General features: G+C 38.4%; 1 protein-coding gene across 1 annotated transcript in view; it reads left to right on the forward strand.

Moving 5' to 3' along the window:
• The first annotated feature begins 1191 nt into the window (after positions 1-1191).
• Positions 1192-22341, forward strand: part of LOC125389240 (fibronectin type III domain containing protein 3C1-like) — a 36002-nt gene continuing 14852 nt past the window's right edge. Inside the window, exons 1-9 of the mRNA XM_087902556.1 lie at positions 1192-1207; positions 4489-4565; positions 6191-6470; positions 8964-9674; positions 11112-11167; positions 11487-11629; positions 20523-20582; positions 21014-21152; positions 21682-21735. Coding sequence (XP_087758682.1) covers positions 1192-1207; positions 4489-4565; positions 6191-6470; positions 8964-9674; positions 11112-11167; positions 11487-11629; positions 20523-20582; positions 21014-21152; positions 21682-21735 — 1536 coding nt within the window. The remainder of the gene's footprint in view (positions 1208-4488; positions 4566-6190; positions 6471-8963; positions 9675-11111; positions 11168-11486; positions 11630-20522; positions 20583-21013; positions 21153-21681; positions 21736-22341) is intronic.

A 22341-nucleotide genomic window follows, 5' to 3' on the forward strand; every position in this document is an offset into this window, starting at 1 on the left:
GGCTGCTTCAAGAAGACAGGATATGTTTCCTGGTAATAACAAGGTGTCCTTTGAAGTGAGGAAACACTACACCCTCCAAGGTGGAGCGCTTGAATGAATGATGTCTTAAGTATATTTAGAATGAGTATAGATGTTAACTGTGCTATATATAGCCAGGTTTAGGACCATAGTGAGTGCAAATAAAAACTCAGCCTACTGAAAATTAGTCTGATAAAGGAGAGGACCTGTCTCTGCAACCAGCTGGGGAAAGCAGTCAAGATCATCATGGTACCCCATGGTACCAGTTAAGATAACAATTCCAAATCGTTATCATAGCTAGCAGAATAAGGGCCTTCCCTGAGAAAACTACCCTCAGTGAACCAATCCAAATGTCTAGGAATGGGAAGTGGTGGAAAACCTTAATGCACCCTCCATTGTCTTAGAATAATTGTGAAGTATTGGGCCACAAGAGAAAAGTTATCTGTATTTGAGAGGAGAGTAGCTAGGGTTGAGTGGATGGCCAGGCTGGAGAGAAACTGCAGGTTAGAAAAGGGTGGTGTAACAAGACTGGGAGCAAAAGGAGGAAGTGCAGGAGAGTGAAAGATGGCTACTCTTGTTGTACACAGATGAGAGGAGAAAAAAGATGTTGAAGGGAAAGTAACTTTGAAGACTCTAGGAATGAGCAGGATGGCAGTTTCTAGAACATTGTGGCATAAGGGGCCACGTTGATATATCCTTCAATTTGTTTAGAGAAATACTGGTTGGGCTTGAAGAACTAAGACCTGGTTATGATCACCATAGAGGTAAAGGGAAAGAAAGGTCAGGAGGGGTGGGGAGCCCAAGGGCAGAATTTCCTGAGGGCCTGTTTCAGGGTGATAAAACCTCTGAGTGTATCTGGAGTGGAAACCAGGTGACCATGAGATCATCTTTGAATGCAGCATAAAAAGGTTGGGAGAGACGCACAACGCTGGAGACCTGTAGCAGGAAGTAGTCTCTGAGACTTCAGACTGCAAGGGCTCTCTCAGACTTAGGAACCGGTATCGAGTCCACAACAGTTCTACTATGTCGTGCAGTAGAATGCTGTGGGAAGACGAGACTATTTGGGAGGAGAAAGAGGGAGAATGGGAGCAAGAGAGAGGAGAGAAGACAGAAGAGGAACAGAGCGCCCTTGAAGAACTTCTCCCAAGTGGTATGAGCCATCACCAAATCTCCATGGAGAACAATCCAGGTAAGTCTCTGAGAGAAGTTAGACTTAGGGATGGTCAAAATGAAAGGAGAAAGTTCCAAGATTTGGCTAGAGGATAATGGTGAAGAAGGCAACTTTGAGTTCCAGACTGAAAATAGAATTGATGCCTCGGGATCTGTGAGAAAACAGTAGAAGGGCCAGGTGGTGGTGTCCGATGCCTTTCATTCCAGGACTCAGAAGGCAGAGGCAGCTGGATCTCTGTGAGTTCCAGGGCAGCCTGTTCTACAGAGCAAGTTCCAGGACAGACAGGGCTGTTTCATAGAGAAACTCTGTCTCAAAAACACAAAAAAATAAAATAAAATAAAATAAAATAAAAAATGAATAGTAGAAGATTGGGGTATACATGAGTATATTAGGAACTGTCTAAGTCTTGTACAAGGTGATAGGGACATTGGGCTTTCAAACAGCGAGAACAGACATGTTGTTTGGGAATTTGTGGGCATGAGGATATCCACAAAGAGATAAGAAGCGATGGGTTTAAGTCCCTGCGCCTGGCAGAGGAAAATGGATGCTTCTGAATTGAGATAAATCAAGAAGGAAGTCTGAGGGAAATGAGCTCCAGGTGATGGTGTTGGGCAAACATCAGGTGGCCTGTGTCCTATATAATGGGGCTGAGTTTAGAGACAAAAACAGGATTGAAGAATGTGAGAGAGTCACCCTCAGGTGCTATCTAGCACAGAAGGATAAATTGAAGATAATTTGATAGACAAGAAAGACATAGGACCGGTGCAAGTTTATGAAGCAAGCCCCCTCCTAGTAGAAGAAATGGACAGTGGGGTAAGATGAGAAATGAGTGCATAAGATTTATGTCATCGAAGGAAAAAATGAATGAGGGTATGAAATGGGGAATCCCGGCTTGGGCTTTTATGCTAGTGACAGAAAGTATGCTCTTGTGGCTAGGAGGGCAGTGTAGAGGAGTTCGACAACAGAAGCGTTCTCCACTTTATTACCTTGTGCCAACCCTAGTGAGCAAGGCACTGGGCTCAAGAGCAACAGGTTGAGCTACCGGATGGGAAATGCTTTAGGAGAAAGCATCAGCAGAAGCTCTAAAGGTGGAATCTCCAAGGGAGAATGAAGGCAATAGACTTTTTCAAGAGAAATTAGGTAGGAGGGAAGGAGTGACACAGGAAAAGCCATTGAGGAGGCAGAGAGATTGTATACTGAGAGCTTCCTGCCTCTTACTGGTTCTTGTCCTAAAGTGATCAAGGTCCCTGAGAATTTATCAAGTCAGATGGTCATTCACCACGGAAAGATGTTGTCCAATTTACATTGGTTCCAGGCCATTTCCTGGATCATATTTCAGTCTTAAAGTCCCAATTAAGAGAGGTTAGACAAAAGATACCTTAAAGGGGATGTTGAAAGTATTTGGAGAAAATTTGGAAACCTATGGTGGTGAGGAGAGTCCAGGATGTTGTGAAGACACTGGACCATTGTGTGCCTATTACCTGTTAATATGTCACTTACCTATAGGATATTGCCTGGAGAGGTCAGAAAAATAAACGACAGGCATCCCAGTAACAATTCCTTGACCTCTCAATCTGGGTAGTACATCAGTTCATCTCCTAGTCACCTCGAGAAAGAATTAGACAGAAGGGGTCACTCAACAATACAAGTAGAGAGCAAGATGGCTCCACACTGCCAGAGATGCTAAAGATGCTAAAGAAGAGAATATAAAAGGAAGTGACAGAAAGAGGGGAGGGGGATGAAAGAGGAGAGGAAAAAAAGAGGGGCGGAAAGGAGAGAGGAGAGGAGAGGAGAGGAGAGAGACAAGGAGAGGGAGGGAGAGATATACTACCCAGAAGCCAGAGAGAGTCAGAGAGGGGCTAAATATTATAGAGGGTTTGGAGTGTCCAGCAGGGAGTAACCCCCTGATCAGGACCCGATAACCTACAAAGTTGGCAACCAGCTTTTCAATCTGAGGCCAAGGTTGAAAGAAAGGAGGAAAGTAGCACGGGGAGAAAATCATACACTCGCCAAGATCGAGACAAGGAACAGCTACCAATGTCAGCTGCTTCCTGGGATACAAGAAGATCCTCACTCTGAGGAGGTAAATTCACAGCTGTGTTGACAGATTTGTTTTGAAATAAACCCCAGAACTCTCATCATTGAAGGTGAGAGAGCAAACTTCTCTCATGGGCTATGGTTTTATCAGAGCTGTGGAAGAAGCTGAGGTCAGGTGGGCAAGCAATAGTCATAGTTAAACTCAGATTGCAGGAATGGTATTAGTGGTGTGAACTTCGGGAAACTGACTATGGGAAATTAAAACTGATAGTCACAGGGAAAAGGGGCTACACAAACTGGAGTTTAGTGACAGGAGGAGATGAGGCTGGAATGGGGGTTGACTCTGAGTCATGTTCTTGTTCTCTCACAAAATCATGGGCAGTTGTCCCTTTTTAGCTTTGATCTGAGGCTAGGTCCTTTGGGTGGAAATTGGTCTTCCCTCACAAGAAGAGAGGGACTTTCTTGCTCCCTATTGGCCTATAATTTGCAGATTGAACATGTCCTAGAGGACAGTTATAGTCTGGTAACCTTTAGCACTCCTGGTTAAAATGTCCTTGCTAACATTTGCAATAACAGGATAGAGTCCTTTGGCCCATAAATGAGCTAGTTCCTTGTGACAGTCCATGGTGGATACCAGGTAGAGCCCTAGGGTCTCATGAAATATTCAGGGAATGGACAGTTGTGGCAGCCATGAACTGACCTTGCTCTTCTATCTTTCCTCTTCTAGGACGCATCATTGGCTCTCTGGATCTCCTTATGGTTAGGATCTTGAAAGCCGTGTCTAATAAAGTGAAGCAAGAGTTTCACATCCATTTAAGCTTGTGTCTATTATCTGGAGAGTTTAACCTGTGAAGTGTCTGGCCAGGAAGGCTTAGCTTTCGGACGTACATCCAGATGATTTCAACTAGTCTAGATTGAAAACAAGTAGGGTTTTTTGGGAGCACCCCTGTGTTTTCTCCCACAAAGTGTTAAAGTTACTAAGTTTCATAGTAGCCCTTTACAAAATTCCCTCTCATAGACAGGAAGGCAGGACCGCGAGGAGTGCGTCCACCCACGGAGACTATAGAACTAGTGGGAGCTCACCAAGTCCTCAAGATGTTCCTTGATGATATTACATTGGTTGAAATGAATTTCTAGTGATTCATCTATACTTTGGCAATAAGTTTTGTGAATATGTTGAAGCTCAGTGCTGATTTTCACTATGCAAAGTTAGCTGGATTCTGTAATGAACTTTGTTTAAACTTCATTAATAATTCTCTTAGGACCAGAAGACATACCGCTGACAGCTCCAACCGGTGATGTGCCACCAATATACCTTCCTCCTGGTTATATATCTCAGGTATGCTAATGTGGTTTTTCTTTGGCATCTAGCTCTTTATTACCATCTAATATTTTTACTATGCCAGTGTGTGATAACAGATTTACAGAAATATGTATTTATTTACTTTACTGTTGTCATTTCTTTCAATTTTGCTTTTCAGTTAATCCTTAACTGAAATTATTTCAAGTGATTGACTTTAACCAAGCCTCCCTTAGATTGCCTCATAAGTAATATTTCAATGTTAACTGAACTTATATCAAGGAATATTTAATAATCTTCCCTTGCTTTATAGAGTTTATTAATTGACCTTAAGTACCATTACAATTCTCACAGTAATGGCTTCTGAAAACGTACAATCTTTAGTCCTTAAAATCACATAGAACTTTCAACTCAGTAGTGTTTCATTCTTAAAGACTAAAGAAAAGCTTTTAAGAAATTTCTCACATAATTATTGTGCACCTAAAATGAGAAGATGGATAACACTCCTACTGAGATTTTAAAAATATCCAAAGGCCTTGAAAATACACACTTGAGAAGATGTCTTGTTATCCTTCCTCAAAGCCTTTGCTTCATAGAGTATTTATTTGTGTATATTGCATAGTGGTGTAGATGCAGAACACACAAAGGAGTCAGTATAGTGTATTTTAATTCTAAACAAAATTACTTGTAAGAAATTGCCTAATTAAAATATGAGAACACCTGTGTTTGCATTCAACATTTTACTTTGAATACTTCAATAAGTAAATTCTTTAATTTATCAGACAGATTTATTTTTACAGCTTTGAAATGATATATTAATCATATACATAATATTCCTTATAGTGCTGTTTATTTTCAAAGAGGTTTATTTTCAAAAAGGTTTGAAAATAAATATATGCTTATAAATGAGTGACTACAACATATGAGGATAATGAAGCACTATAAAAATAAGCAAAAAATGGTAAAATAGAAATGGTTCTGGTGGGTAGCCCTTTGATCACAGCACTTGGGAGGCAGAGGCAGGCAGATCTCTGTGAGTTCAAAACCAGCCTAGTCTACAAAGTGGGGTCCAGGACAACCAGAGCTACATAATGAGACTGTCTCAAAAGGGTAGGAGAGGATAATTATAAACCAATACAGAAACGTCTTCAAAGGTATATTGTTAAATAAAAAAGAAAAGTACAAAATAGGAATAATGCTACTGTGATAAAATAAGAAAAAAAGCAAATTTTAGAAGTGTTCTTAAGAAATTCACAATAGTTTCCAGTTGTAAAGCACTGAGAAAGAGAGGACTAGGAAGGCTGCTTTTAAATTATATGGTACACTTTAAGGTTTTGAAGTGTGCCAGAAATTACTTCCTTTAAACAAAAAGTTACCTGCAGCCAAGCATGGTGGTGCACGCCTTTAATCTCAATACTCAGGAGGCAGAGGCAGGTGAATCTCTGTGAGTTTAAAGTCAGCCTGGTCTATGCAGTGAGTTCCAGAAACTTCATAATGAGATCCTGTCTCAAAAGAAAGCAAGGTACATGCTAAAAAAAAGAATGATCTTGCCTTCTTGATTATTGGTCCTTGATGTTATAGATTGCCAAATTATAAGGATAGTATATCAATTTAAGATGTAATGATTGCTGTGAAATTTAATATGATTCTGTCGTCTGTTTGAGGTGGTGGAAGAAAATGGAATTCAAAAAATCATCATGGTGCCTCAGACATTTGACTACCACATGCCCCTGACTGCTCCTGCCCAGCAGGTCTCACCCTTCACAGCACCACCACCACTAACATTCCCTCAGGCCTCTCAGTTTATGTATCCACCAGTTCAAGGGGAATTCCCAATGCCTTACTTCCAAGAAGCTGCTCCACAGCAGATGCAACCACCTCCAGCCCTACCACCACCACCGCTGCAACCACCACCATCGACATTTATATACCAGGAGCATCATGGTAATATGTGCTTTCCTTCTTTTGAGATTTTGTTTCTTTTTATGTGTACAAAGGGTCCTCCTGAAGCCTGTGCACTGTATTTGTGCCTGCCAAACCCAGTAGAGGGCATCATATGTCCTGGGACTGGCCTTAACAGGCAGTTGTTAGCTGCTGTATGGGGCCTGGGAACTGAATCCAGATCACCAGTGCTCTTAACCTTTGTGCCATCTCTCCACCCCAGTATGCACTCTTCTCTTTTCGTTTTTATTTTAAATAAATGTTTTCCATTATACATACCAATCCTATTTCTCACTCCTTCCCCTCCTCCCATTCCTTCCTCCTACCCCCACCCCACCTCTCATTCACTCCTCAGAGAGGGTAAGATACATTGCTTTGAGGAAGGTCCAAGACCCTCCCAACTATATATCTAGCCTGAGCAAGGTAGCCCTCCAAAGAGAATGAGTTCCAAAAAGCAGTAGGGATAAATCCTGGCCCCGCTAACAGTGGCCCCAAAGCCTGCTACAGTCATAAAACTGTCACCCACATTCAGAGGACCTACTTTGGTCCTATGCTGGTTACTTCATCTCTGGCCAAAGTTAATGCGCTCCCATTAGTTCAGATAAACTGTTTCAGTGGGTGTACCAATCATGGTCTTGACCTCTTTGCTCATATTCTCATTCCTCCCACTTTTCAACAGGACTTTGGGAGCTCAGCCCAGTGCTCCACTGTGTCTCTCAGTCTCTGCTTCCATAATTTGCTGGATGATGGCTCTATGGTGACATTTAAGATAGTTATCAGTCTGACTACAGGACAAGGCTAGTTCAGGCACCCTCTCCATTATTGCTTAGGGTCTTAGCTGGGGTCATCCTTGTGGATTCCTGGAAATTTCTCTAGGGCCGGCTTTCTTGCTAGCCCCATAATGGCTCCCTCAATCAAGATATCTCTTTCCTTGTTCTCCATCTCTGTCCTTCTCCCATCTTGACTGTCCCATTCCCTGAAGTTCTCCTCGCATTCTGTCCTCCTCCTTCCCTTCTTCCCTCCCTTCTACCCCACTCCCAGGCTCCCAATTTTCTCAGGAGACTTTGTCTATTTCCCCTTCCCAGGGTGATTGATATATGTTTCTCATAGGGTTCTCCTTGTTATTTAGTTTTTCTGGGGTCATGGACTATAAGCTAATGTTATCATTTGCTTTACAGCAAAAATCCACTTATGAGTGAGTACATACCTTTCTCATCTCTCTGGGTCTGGGTTAACGCACTCAGGATGTTTTTTCTAGTTCCATCCATTTGAATGCAAATTACAAGATGCCATTTTTTTAACCACTGAGTAGTACTCCATTGTGTAAATGTATCACATTTTTCTTTATCCATGTTTCGGTTGAGGGGCATCTAGGTTATTTTCAGGTTCTGGCTATTACAAATAATGCTGTTGACACAGTTAAGCAAATGTCCTTGTAGTATGACTGAGCATCCCTTTGGGCATTGCTGAGTCCTAAGGTAGGTTGATTCCCAATTTTCTAGAAACTGCCATATTGATTTCCAAAGCAGCAGTACCACATGAAAGTAGACATGGTGGTGTTTGTGTACAATGTCAGCATCCTGGAGGTGGAAGAAGGAGGATTAGAAGTTAAAGGTCATCTATGCTGGAGTTTGTGGCCTGCCTAGGAAATGTGATTTTTGTCTCAAAAACATGAGGAGGTAGAGGGGGATAAGGAGGAGGAAGAAAAAAAGAAGGAGTATCTCAAAAAATAGAGAAGAGCAGGAGTGGGAGGGAAAAGAAATGGGAAGGTAAGGAGGTAAATGTGGGCAAAGAACATCATATAGTTGAATTAAATGTTTTCATGGAATCCATCACTATACTATAATGAATAGGTGATTTGAAACAGAAAATTTTATGAAAGCAGAAAAATATGAAAGACTTTCAGTTTGTTAAAAACAAACAGATTTGGACAGTTATTAAAGTTGAAAATAGTAGAAGATAATAGATAGCATTTCCTTCAATAATTATATATCAAGCATATATTTTAGGACTAATGATAATCCATAGACAAAATGCTTATAATGCCTAAAGTTTATGGTCTTAGGTAATATACTCATGAATCTTTATTTTTATTAACATTTGTTTTGCTTCTACATAGCGTGAATTTGTGGTACATATTTTTCTATAAATTCAGATTGAAAAATTATAAAAAATCCTTGACTATTAATGCTATCTATTGGGAATACAAATGGACCTGGAGAATTGTCACCACAATCATAAGACCTGAAGATTTGAAAGTGAAGTTATTATCTACAAAAATACCGTATTTGCTCATATTTTTCATGTCTATCAGTTTATCACGAAAACATATACATAGAACATATACATAAAAACTGAATACTCGGATTGAAGTAAAGTAAAAAATATTAAGTAAAGCATGATTTATCAATGTTCTTTTGATGTTTAAGGGGAAGAAAGAACTTGAAAGAATATGGTTATTATGATTATTGAACATTATCACATTATCTTTTTTAGGAAACTATCGTCATGGAAGAGCATTTCATAGAAGAAATGTAAATATGTCAAAGAAGAAAATGAGAGATCGCCGATTTGGTGAACAGAAGACTAGCTCCATGTTTAATGACACTTCTTTGCTTGTAAACAAAGCCATTGACATGTCCGGTACTTCTAGTCCTCTTTGTCCTTACACTGTGGTGGATTCTCCTCCAGGAATTCACACTGATAACAATACTTCAAGCACTTGCTCTCTGAATACTATTTTAAGCCCTCGCACCATTGACAATACTCCAAAAACCTACATTGCCGACAGTCTTCCAGACATTAACACTACTGACAAAATCACTAGTTCCTCTGAACACGCCCCTAGCGCTTCTACCTCAAACGCTACTCTTTGCTCTGACATCATCAATAGTGCTCCAGGTCCTTCCAGAATTACTCACGATCCAGTCACCTCTGATGGAACTCAAAAGTCATCAAATACTGAGAGTACTCCAAGCTATATTTCTGAGAGTGATCGCAACGTTTTCATCTCTGAAAATGCTCATATCCCCTCTTCAATTAACAATGTGTTCAGACCTTCTGGTGCAGCCAGCATTTCCAACAATACCAGGGCTTATACTGAAGATAATCATGGAAAGAGAGAGAATAATGTGGAAGGTGAAGACAATGAGCAGAAATCAGGTGAAAAACAAATGAAGAATCAGCCAACAAATGCAGTACTAAAAGGTAAACCCAGGAATCCAGTTTTGTTGTTATTGAGTAATCAAGTCAACTATTTTGGGCTCTCAGTGCATTTTTAAATATATTTCTACTACACATACTTATTTATTTAGTCTGTGTATGTATGTGAACAAGGGAGGATTAGAGGACCCAGGCATCCAGTTTTGTAGTCAATGAGAATGAATACTCAAGTCAAATATGTTGGACTCTCAATGCATTTTTAAATAAATTTCTATTACACATCATTATTTATTTAGCTGGTGTATGTTTGTGAATGAGGGATATCAGAGGTAACTCATAGGCGTTTATTTTCGTCTTTCAACTATTCAGGTCCCTGGACCAAACCCAGGTCATAAAGCTTGGTGGAAAGCACCATTATTCTCCAATGTCACCTTGCCAGCCCATTTTAAATATTAACATGCTATTCTTTGCTTCTGTTTCCTCTTAACCTGATTATACTTGTACCTCCATGGTTTTATATTTTTTTAATTTATTGGTAGCTGACAAATAATAACCACACATTTATAAAGTACAGTGTGATGCACAAACATGTAATCTATAATTATAAAGTAGAACTAGTAAGTAAAGATAACTAACCCCTGTCATCTCACTTACCAATCAGGAATTTTATTTTACAACATTTGAAATGCATGTGTGTTGTATTGCAATATACCTTATATTGACTAGAGTCATCCTGCCATGCAATAGCTCTCAGAAATCTATTTCTCTCATATGAAAGTTTCTTCCCCTTGTTCAACATCTACCAATTCTCAAACTTCCACCCCACTCCTGCTAATGTTTTCTTCACTCTACAAAATTCTCCATATAAGTGAGATCATTCTGTATTTATTTTTCGGGACTTGACTTATTTCATTTAGTATAATGTCTTTTGGGTTTGTATATGTTGTAGCAAATAACAGAACTCTCATTTTTCTTTTGAAGACCAATTAGTGTATGCAAAATCATAATTAGGCTGCCTCTTAAAATCATGAATATGTGAGAAAGCATCTAGGTGGAGAGAATGTATAGTATGTGAAAGGCCCTGGATTAAATTCCCATCAACATACATACACACACACAAATACACATAGTTTGAAAGGCATCTTCTTGCAAAAATTGCATATCCTTGAATGCTTTTCTGGTTGTCTTCTAATGAAACATTGAAAATTTCAATCCTACTTAGTCTGTCTGATTTTACTTAAATTGAGGAATGTTGTAATATCCTGCTGAGTTTAACACACATTTTGATCAGATTCTTGTTTTAGTGTTTAGAGTTAGTTGTCATTAGGTCTTTGTAATTTTCATTGTGCTGATGTATATGAAAGGTGATAAGAGACCAAACTTTTTCTTGTGTTATTGCCAATATATTATTATTATTATTATTGTTGTTGTTGTTGTTGTTGTTGTTGTTGTTGTTTGAGGTGGGATTTTTCTTAATTTTAGAAAATAATACAGAATACAGACCACAGTCCTGCTGTTCCAACCTTGAAAAGCCTGTGGTAAGTAACTAAACTGAAGATTTTGTGTTCTTTTTATCTTTTCTCTCTTAACACTGCACAATCACTGTGATGCTGTTTTTAATAGAAGATTCATTTGAAGTATTTGTTTCTGTTAAATTTCAAAATCTAATTCAGCAATGCAATAATAACCAATGCAGCATCATTAAATATAAAATTAATGGCTAATTATTTAATCACAGTATTTCAGCACCTAATATTGGAGTTGCACCTAATATCCATTAAGATTGAAGAAAAAGACTGTATTCAAAATTACACATTATGATTTTTAAGTATATTTCTTGCATTTCTATCATTTTAGGTTGCTAATATCCAAACAAGATCTGCTACTGTTTCATGGAATCTGACCTGTACTGAGAAAAGTGATCATACTAATTCTCCTGTGACATTTGAATTGGCACTGTCTAGCAATGGTAAAAATGAAATCTACAAAAGCACGTATAAGTAAGTCTTTTTAGTTATCTTATGCTATTCAATTCAAGTATATTATAGAAGCATACAATCATTGTGCCCCAACTTATCACTAGACTAAATTCTTCGTTTTTTTCCTAAAATCTTCCATTACACAGGGTTGGTTTTAGTTTGCTTATTTTTTCTAGTAGTTGGTTCACAAATCAATCCACAAAGCTCATTAGATTGAAGATGTTATTTAAATATAAGATCCATTTTCATCTACAGGCTTCCTGGTAGAAAAAATTGAACTTTAGGAGGATAAAAGAGTGAACCTCCAATTCCTCCTCATTTTACACTTGGTAAGATTTAGGAAAAAAGAGCTCCACATGATGCTGTCGTTGGGTAAACGAGTAAGATAATTTACATGGCAGTGAAAATTCAAGCCCTGGATTCTTAATTAAGCTCTGGGAGCTGGTTACAAAAAAGGAGTCTGCTAAAATAGCAAGAAAATTGAGGGGTGTGGCTCAGAAGATAGATCCAGGACTATAGAGAATACAGTAGAAGATAGCATGTGCACAACCAGATGTTCTAAACTGCAGTCAGCCTGGATGAAGATGCAGCAGAGAGAAACAAGGAAGGAAAGACATGCAGCTAGAGAGAAAGGGACAATCTGACACCCACTATTCAGCTTTGGCAGTAAATAAGCCAGAGATGGTGTACAATACTTTGAAAATCATATTAGATAATTTTATATTCTAGAACATTTTTTGGTCAGATACTCAAAGTAAAAATAGGAATTTCTATAAAATTTCATTAATTTGATAATTATCATGTAAAATTATGAGATTTAAGAATCACAACCCACAATCCTCTATACTGGGTAAGAGACAGGGAAATGCAAAATTAACTTGCATGGAAATCTATTTCTTGTATGTCATACACTTTACACACATCACTAGTTCGGTACAATTTCCCTTCATGATAAAGGTCTTCAAGAGAGCAGGGACATAAGGAACATACCTAAACATAATAAAGGCAATATACTGCAAGCCAACAGCTAACATCAAATATATGTGGAGGTTGCTCATTCATTCATGGATGCCCAGACCCAAAATAATAACACAGAAACTATATTAATTACAACACGGCTTGGCCAATAACTTAGGCATATTGCTAGCTAACCCTTACATGTTAAATTAACCCAAAGTTTCCATTGTTTTATACTTTACCACAAGGCTCATGGTTTACCTGTAAGGTTCTGGGGCCTCTGTCTCCTTCGGCACCTCCATGGCATCTCTCTTACTCCACATTCTTTTCTTTTCTAGCTCGGCTTAGACTTCCCATATTACTCTATTCTGCACTGTAAAAGCCACAAAGCAGATTCTTTATTAACCAATGATAATAAAACATATTCACAGCATACAGAGGGAAATCCCACATCATCTCCCCTTTTCTGTCTAAATAAAAAGGAATGTTTAACTTTAACATAGTAAAATTAATACAACAAAACAGCTATCAAGTAAGAATTACAGTTAGAATATTTATATATACTTTATCTTTTATCATAACTAAGGAAAATTATAATTCTATCTATTCTTCACCTCCATCAAAGACCACAGAAGGATATAATATTACCTAAGTTAACAGGAAGTGCATTGTAAGCAACTTCCAAAACTCTAGAACTGACCAAGACATCTCACTGCCTGGAGAGCCACCCAAAGTTTGTTGTAACATTGGGGCATCATCTTCAGCCTACAGGCCATTAGTATCTGGCAGACTTTTCTATGAAGCAGAAAATTTCAAAGACAGATCCGCCTCTATTGACAGTTTGTCAGTAACTTTCTTCTGTATCCTGCAGAATATCTGGCAGACTCTTTAATGAAGCAGGAACCCTGAAGGACTATCTCACTTTCTTTAGTCAACTTCAGCAATCATTTTTCAGCAGGTCCTGTATGTCCAGTTTATATAGAGCAGTTTCTTGCCCAAATGGTTACAATGAAATGTCTCTCTGTGCTTAGGTCATTCACAGTCAAAAAACTCAAAGAAAATACAATAGCATACATAATCCAGACTCTTTGTGTTTTTTCCATCTTTACGTGACCTTTTTTACTCTATTGCTTTTAAATATTTACTCTTTTTACTCCTTTAATCTATGTCTGTCTGAACTTTTATATTCTTTTTATACTATCTATACTCTTTATCCTCTCTTTCCCAAGCCTATGTACATTTTTTCAATTAGCTAATTAATTAATTTTAAAAAGAAAACCAGCAATATTTTTTTCATTTTACATACCAATCCCAGTTTCCACTCCCTGGATTCCTCCCCTTACATCCACCTAAAACCCCCACTCCACCCACCATCCACTCCTCATAGACCTTAAGGCACATTGCTCTGAAGAAAATCCAAGGCCTTCCCTACTATATCTAGACTGAACAAGGTATCCATCCAAAGAGAATAAGATCCCAAAAAGATAGTACAAGCAGTAGGAATAAATCCTGGTGCCACTGCCAGTGGCCCCACAGTCTGCCCCAGCCATGCAACTGTCACCCACATTCAGAGGGACTACTTTGGATCTAAGGTGTTTCCTTCCCTGTCTGGCTGGAGTTGGTGAGCTCCCATTACCTCCGGTAAACTGGTTCAGTAGGTATATCCATCATAGTCTTGACCTATTTGCTCATATTCTTACTCCTCCCACTCTTCAACTAGACTTTGGGAGCTCAGTCCAGTGCTCAGATGCAGGTCTCCACCTCTGTTTACATTAGTTTCTGGATAAAGGCCTATGGTGATATTCATCATTCTGACTACAGGGAAAGGCCAGCTCAGGCATCCTCTCTTCTATTGCTTAGGGTCTTAGCTGGTGTCATCTTTGTGAATTCCTGGGAATTTCTCTAGTGTCAGGTTTCTTGATAGCCCCATAATGGCTCCCTCAATCAAAATAACTTTTTCCTTGCTCTCACCATTGTCCTTCGTCCATCTCAACTATCCCATTTCCTCAAGTTTTCCTCCTCCTCCCCTTTTCCACTAGTCTTCCCCTTTCATCCACCCTACTCCCCCAACCACCACACTCCCAATTTTCTCAGGCTATCTTGTCTGCTTCCCCTTTCCAGGTGGATCTATGTATGTTTTTCTTAGGGTTCATCTTGTTACATAGCTTCTCTAGGATCATGAACTATACAATCAATATCCTTTGCTTTATAGCTAGTATCTACTTGTGATTGAGTACATACCATATTTATATTTTTGGGTCTGGGTTACCTCATTCAGTATAGTGGTTTTTAGTTCCATTCATTTGTATTCAAAATTCAAGATGTAATTTTTTTTTAACATTGAGTAGTGCTCTAATGCGTAAATGTGCCACATTTTCTTTATCCATTCTTTGGTTGAGGGTCATATAGGTTGTTTCCAGGTTCTGACTATTATAAATAATTCTGCTATGAACATAGTTGAATATGTCCTTGTACTATGATTGAGCATCTTTTAGGTATATGCCCAAGAATGATTTTGCTGGGTCTTGAGGTAGATTGATTCCAAATTTTCTGAGAAACCACTATACTGATTTCCACAGTAGTTGTACAAGTTTGCATCCCCACCAGCAATGGAGGAGTGTTCCCCTTACTCTACATCCTCTCCAGCATAAATTATCATTGGTGTTCTTGATCTTAGCCATTCTGAATGTTATAAGATGGTATCTCAAGGTTGTTTTGATTTGCATGTCCCTGATGGCTAAGGATGCTGACCTTTCCTTAAGTGTCATTTGGAAATTTGAGATTCTTCTGTTGAGAATTCTCTGTTTAGTTCTGTACCCCATTTTTAACTGCGTTATTTGGAATTTTGTTGTCTAATTTCTAGAGTTCTTTATATATTTTGGATGTCAGTTCTCTGTCTGATATGGGTTTCCCATTCAATAGGCTGCCTTTTGTCTTATTGACTGTTTCCTTTGCTTTACAAAAGCTTTTCAGTTTCACAATATTCCATTTATGTACTGTTGTTCTAAGTGTCTGGGTTGCTGAGGTTATATTTAGTGTCCATGCATTGAAGGCTACTTTCCACTTTCTCTTCTATCAGGTTCAGTGTGGTTGGATTTATATGGAAGTATTTAATATGTTTGGACTTGAGTTTTGTGCATGGAGATAGATATGGATATATTTACATTCTTCTATATGCTGACTGATAACCAGTTATGCAAGCACCATTTTTTGAAGATACATTCTTTATTCCATTGTATATTTTTAGCTTCTTTGTCAAAAATCAGGTGTTCGTAGGTGTGTGTATAAATATGGGCATCTTTGATTCGATTCCATTGGTCAACCTCTCTGTTTTTTATGCCAATACCAAGCTGTTTTCATTACTGTCACTCTGTAATAGAGGTTCATGTCAGGGATGGTGATACCTCCAGAAATTCCTTTATTGAAAAAGATTGTTTTGACTATCCTGGGTTTTTTTTTTGGGGGGGGGGGTCCATATGAAGTTAAGTATTGTTCTTTCAAGGTCTGTGAAGAACTGTGCTGGAATTTTGATGGGAATTGCATTTAATCTATAGATTGCTATTGGTAGAAATGCCATTTTTATTATGTTGATCCTGTCTATCCAAGAGCATGGGAGATCTTTCAATTTTTTGGAATCTTCTTCAATTTCTTTCTCCAAAGACTTAAAGTTTTTGTCGAACATGGCTTTCACTTCTTTGGTTAGGGTTACCCCAAGATATTTTATGTTTATTTGTGCCTTTTGTGAAAGGTGATGATTCTCTGATTTCTTTCACAACTTCTTTATCATTTGCATATAGCACAGCTACTGGTTTTTTTAGTTGATCTTGTATTCTGCCACATTACTGAAGAGATTTATCAGCTATAGAAGTTCCCTAGTAGAATTTTTGGGGTCAGTTATGTATACTATCATATCCTCTGCAAAGAATGAAAGTTTTGCTTCTTCCATTTCAATTGGTAGCCCCTTGATCTCTTTTTGTTGTCTTATTGTTCTAGCCAGAACTTTAAGAAACTATATTGAATAGATATGGAGACAATGGTGGCCTTGACTTGTTCCTGATTTTAGTAGGATCAACTTGAGTTTGTTGTCTTATTGTTCTACCAGAATGTCAAGAACTATGGTGAATATATATGGAGACAGTGATGGCCTTGTCTTGTTCCTGATTTTAGTGGAATTGCTTTGAATTTCTCTCCATTAAATTTGATGTTGGCTATCAGCTTGCTGTATATTGCTTTCATTATATTTAGATATGTTCCTTGTATCCATGCTCTCTCAAGACCTTTATCATAAAGGGGTGTTGGATTTTGTCAAATGCTTTTTCAGCATCTAATGAGATGATCATATGGATTTTTTTCTTTCAGTTTATTTATATGAAGGATTACATTGACAGATTTTCATATGTTGAACCATCCCTGCTACTCTGGGATAAAGCCAACTTGATCATGGTAGATGATTTTTTGATATGTTCTTGCATATGATTTTTCAGTATTTTATTGAATATTTCTTAAATTTATGTATATGGTGCTCTATCTGCATGTACATCTGAAGGGCAGAAGAAGGCATCAGATCCCATTACAGATGCCTGTGAACAACCATGTGGTTGCTGGGAATTGAACTCAGGACCTCTGGAAGAACAGCCAATACTCTTAACCACTGACCAGTATTTTATTGAGTATTTTTGCATCAATGTTCATAAGTGAGATTGGCCTGATATTTTCTTTCTTGGTTGAATCTTTGTGCAGCATTGGTATCAGGGTAACTGTAGTCTCATAAAAAGAGTTTGGCAATGTTCCTTCTGTTTCTATTATGTGGAACACTTTGAAAAGTATAGATATTAGCTCTTCTTTGAACTTCTGGAAGAATTCTGCACTGAAACTGTCCAGCCCTAGGCATTTTTTCATTGGCAGGCTTTTGATGACAGCTTCTATTTTCTTGTAAGTTATAAGTCTATTTAAATTTGTTCACCTGGCCTTCATTTAATTTTGGTATGTGGTACCAGAAAATTGTCCATTTCTTTTTAATTTTCCAATTTTGTGGAGTACATGTTTTTATAGTATGACCTAATGATTCTCAGAATTTCCTCAGTATCTATTGCTGTGTCCCCTTTTCATTTCTTATTTCTGTTAATTTGGATGTTTTCTTGCTGTCTTTTAATTAGTTTGGATAAGGGCTTGTCTACCTTGTTGATTTTCTCAAAGAACTAACTCTTCGTTTCATTGATTCTTTGTATTGTTTTCTTTGTCTCTATTTTGTTGATTTCAGCCCTCAATTTGATTATTTCCTGTCTTCTCCTCCTCCTGGGTGAGTCTGCTTCTTTTTGTCCAAGAGCTTTCAGGTGTTCTGTTAAGGTACTAGTTTGAGCATTCTCCACTTTCTTTATGTAGGCATTTAGTGCTATGAACTTTCATTTTAGCACTGCTTTCATAATGTCCCATAGGTTTGGGTATGTTGTGCTTTCATTTTTATTGATTTCCGGGAAATCATGGTGTCCCAGATTTCCTGGATGTTTTGTGTTAAGAATTTGTTGGAGTTCATGTTTTCCTTGATCAAAGAATCTATTTCTTCTATAGTATCTTCAACATCTGAGATTCTCTCTTCCATCTCATGTATTCTGTTAGTTATGCTTGCCTTTATAGTTCCTGTTTGGGGGCTGGAGAGATGGCTCAGTGGTTAAGAGCATTGCCTGCTCTTCCAAAGGTCCTGAGTTCAATTCCCAGCAACCACATGGTGGCTCACAATCATCTGTAATGAGATCTGGCGCCCTCTTCTGGCATGCGGGCATACATGGAGGCAGAATGTTGTATACATCATAAATAAAAATATATATATAGTTCCTGTCTATTTACAAAGATTTTCCATATGCAAAATTCCCTTGATTTGTGTTGATTTATTGCCTCTATTTTAGACTTCAAAACTTGAACTATTTCCTTCACATGTTTGATTGTTTTTTCTTGGTGTTCTTGGGTTTCTTTGAGAGATTTATTGATATCTTCCATTTTTTGTTTGTCTTTTCCTTCATATCTTTAAGGGAGCTTTTGTTTCCTATTTAGATATCTCCAACATCTTCATTGTAACATGAGGGCCTACTTGTTGGGGTTTCTGTCCTCCCACCAGGCTCCACAACCTTTTGGCCCCAAAGAAAATCACACAGAAGTCTACATAAGTTATAAATTGATTGGCCCATTAGCTCAGGCTTCTTATTAACTCTTATAACTTACATTAACCCATTATTCTTATCTGTGTTAGTCACATGGCTTGGTACCTTTTTTCGGTGGGGCAAGTCACATCTTGCTTCTTAGGTATCTGGACAGGACTAGAGAGGAATGGACTTCCCCCATTTCAGAATTCTCCTGTTCTGATTTTCCCACCTCTGCTTCCTGTCTGGTTGCCCTGCCTATACTTCCTACCTGGCTACTGGCCAATCAGCGTTTATTTAAAACATAATTGACATAATACAGAATTGTCCTGCACCACTTCATGAAGTTGCATTGAAAATCATTTTCTTCTGCTTCTTCTGGGTTAGGATGACCAATTCTTCCTGATGTGTCACCACTGGATTCTGGGGTCATCATGTTGCTTTTTAGGTTGTTGGATAAACTCTTGCATTGGCACCTACCTATTTCTCCCTTCAATGATGCCAGCAATGACTTTGTGTCTAAGTCCAATCCTTGCAATGGCTGTCTATATCTTGGGAACTGCTCTTGGTCTCCTCTGTACTGTCACCGTCTGTGTCTCAGGGGTTTTGGATCAGCCTACCTGCAGAAAACTCAGCTGCTAGCTGGTTATAGGAGCCATGCCTGGTGGGAAGCAGAGTTTTGTTTATGTATGGAGGGCCTAAAGAGTGGGGTATCTTCTGGGTAGCTGGTCACTTACCTCTTGGTCCTCTCTGTGTGACAAAAGGCTGTGTTTCAGAGTTCCACTGAGATAGCAGGAGGATAGGAGGACTTGGGGGCATGGCAGGATTTGTAGATTTCATGATCTGATGCTTAGGGTGGGGGTAATGGAGAAGCCTACCTGCAGGAAACTCTCCTGTTGGCTGACTAGAGTAGCTGAGGGTGGTGGGGGAGGGCCCCAGGTTTTGACCCATTATGGAGGGCCTAGAGAGTGAGGTGTACCATCACTGGCTGGTCACTCACTTTTTGGTCCTCTCTGTGTAATAGAAGGCTGTGTTTCAAAGAGTTCCACAGAGGTTGCAGGGGATAGGATGGTTTGAGGCCGGGCTGCCTACATACATATTTAAAATATGAGACTCTTACTCTCAGGGTTGTGGATTTGTGCCCCCATGTTGGGCACCATTTAATAGGTGGAGGCTGCGAATTTGTTCCCAGCCACTCAGACGTGAAATAATATCACAGAAAGTATATTAATTATAACACTGCTTGGCCATTCACTTGGGCATATTACTAGCTAGCTCTTATATCTTAAATTAAACCATTTTCATTATTTTATATTTTAACAAGAGGCTTGTGGTTTACTGGTAAGGTTCCAGGGACTTAGTCTCCTTCAGCAGCTACATGACTTCTCGCTGACTACACCTTCTTTTCTACCCTATCTATGTTTGGAATTCCTACATTGCTTTATTCTGCACTACAATAGGCCCAAAGCAGATTCTTTGGCAACCAATAGTAATAAAACATATTCACAGCATATAGAGGGGAATCCCACATCACTAAACAGACATATTCAAAGTGATACCACAGAAAACAGGAGTAAGACAAGGTTGTCCACTCATTCCATATCTATTCAATACAGTACTTGAGGTTCTAGCTAGAGCAATGAGACAACAAAAGGAGTCTACTAGTGACATTATTTTGTACACATATAAAGTGATTTAAAGTTATCCAAACTTCAAGGAAAACTGTGGTTCTTTATCAGTTATTCAGGTATTATGAGACTAGGATTGCTTATTAGCTGTTAAATATGTGTGAGATCCCATGTAAACAAAGATTATCTTCACAGTGATAATGAGATTACTATGGACCTACATGATCTCCAGCCCTGCACAGTCTACTTTTTAAGGTAAGAAGTCTGTCCTATACAACCTGCCACCAGCCTGTAAGCCAGCCAAGACTCTTTAACCTATGAGGCTTTATTACTTAGAATTCCGGAAGTCAGCCTGATTATTTACCAGCAAAATGCCCTTTCCTTCCAGCTTCAAACAACCCCACCTCCATACTCATGTAAGCAACCCTAGTTTAACTCATTCTTTTCTAGGTATAGAAAAGAAAGGCCATGAAGGTAGAAAGTAGGTGACTATAGGGAATGAGAAGGGAGCAAAAGAGCATAATGGGAAAGGAGGGGGTATGATCTTCTATGAAAATGCCAGAATGTGAGCCATTACTATGTATAAACAATATATGCTAACAACAGAACAACAAGACATGTGTCTAGAAGCACAGTCGTGCAAGTCAGTACTGGAAAGCTTATGACAATTGCTGTTACCCTTTCAGAGTTACAACCATAAGAGATGCAGAGCACAGAAACGTGTCTGAAGTGGTTAGTTTCACAACACGTGGCTGTGAACCAGACCCTCCACTTGCACCCAAACTAATTAGCAGAACCAAGAACAGCCTGAACCTGCAGTGGAAAGTAAGGATTTTACTGACAAAAGCATCTCAATGTGACTTTAAAACACTCTCCTGTATCCTGAATTTTAAAGATGGATTATGCATGCTTCATCTAACTTACTTCTCTAATGCTTCTCTTCACAATACTCTTTCTCTTCATTCTGAGAGGTCCTGTGCAGTTAATTGAGAAATGTCATTAGAACTTAGATAATTAATAAAAAGTGAACTGCCCTTTCCAGCACTGAAATTTTGGTGGTAGTCATGACAGTTATCAACGAATATATTTCTCCATTTTCTTAGGTGTCTGTTTTAATTGTTTTCCTTTAATTCAGTGTGAAAATAGAAAATATAGAATCAGTGTGTGTATTGTAGACTGTAAAACATGTATTCTAAACTAAAATATGAATTTTCATAAAAGCAAATATCCAAAAAAATTTGCAGTAATTTATACCACTTTAAATGCATACACATATGTACATAATATACAACACATATACATATGTATTATATAAAAATAACCTATCATAATTTTATTATTCTGATCAATTCAGGGTTCCAAAGATAATGGATCCAAAATAAGCAGCTTTCTTTTGGAATGGGATGAGGTATGCACATTTATTTTTATTTTATTTTTATTAAAATACTTTTTCATATAATATATGCAGAATACTGTTTCCCCTTCCTCAACTCCAGGTCCCCTATGCATCCCCAATGCAAATTCACAGACTTTCTTGTTCTTCTTAGAATATAGGCATCTAAAACAAGAAAGAATAAAATAATAATAAGATATATAAAAACAAGGAAACCTTAATAGGACAAAAAAAACAAACAAATGAACAGAAAAAAAGAGCCAAAGAAAAAGCACATAAACACATAGAGACCCATGTTTGCACACCTAGAAATCTCATAAGGATCGAAAACCATAATATCTAAGCAAAAGACTTAGAGATATTTTTAAATGCCCAAACAAAGCATTATGAGTCACTAAAAAATCTTCAAAAATACTACTGAGTTCATGTTGTATTGGTCAACTACTGCTGGGAATGGATCCTGCCCTTAAGTGTGGCTTGGATACCCAGTGAGACTCCATGGGAGAAAATGAATTTTTCCCTTGCAAGCGCTTTTCAACTGGAGATAACTTCCAGGTAAAGGATGAAGGCTTTCCACTCTCAGTGCAGGGACCCCATGGGGATTAAACCTCATGCACAGAT

The sequence above is a fragment of the Myodes glareolus genome, chromosome X (genome assembly GCF_982192425.1).
Source record: "Myodes glareolus chromosome X, mMyoGla1.1, whole genome shotgun sequence".
NCBI lineage: Eukaryota > Metazoa > Chordata > Mammalia > Rodentia > Cricetidae > Myodes > Myodes glareolus.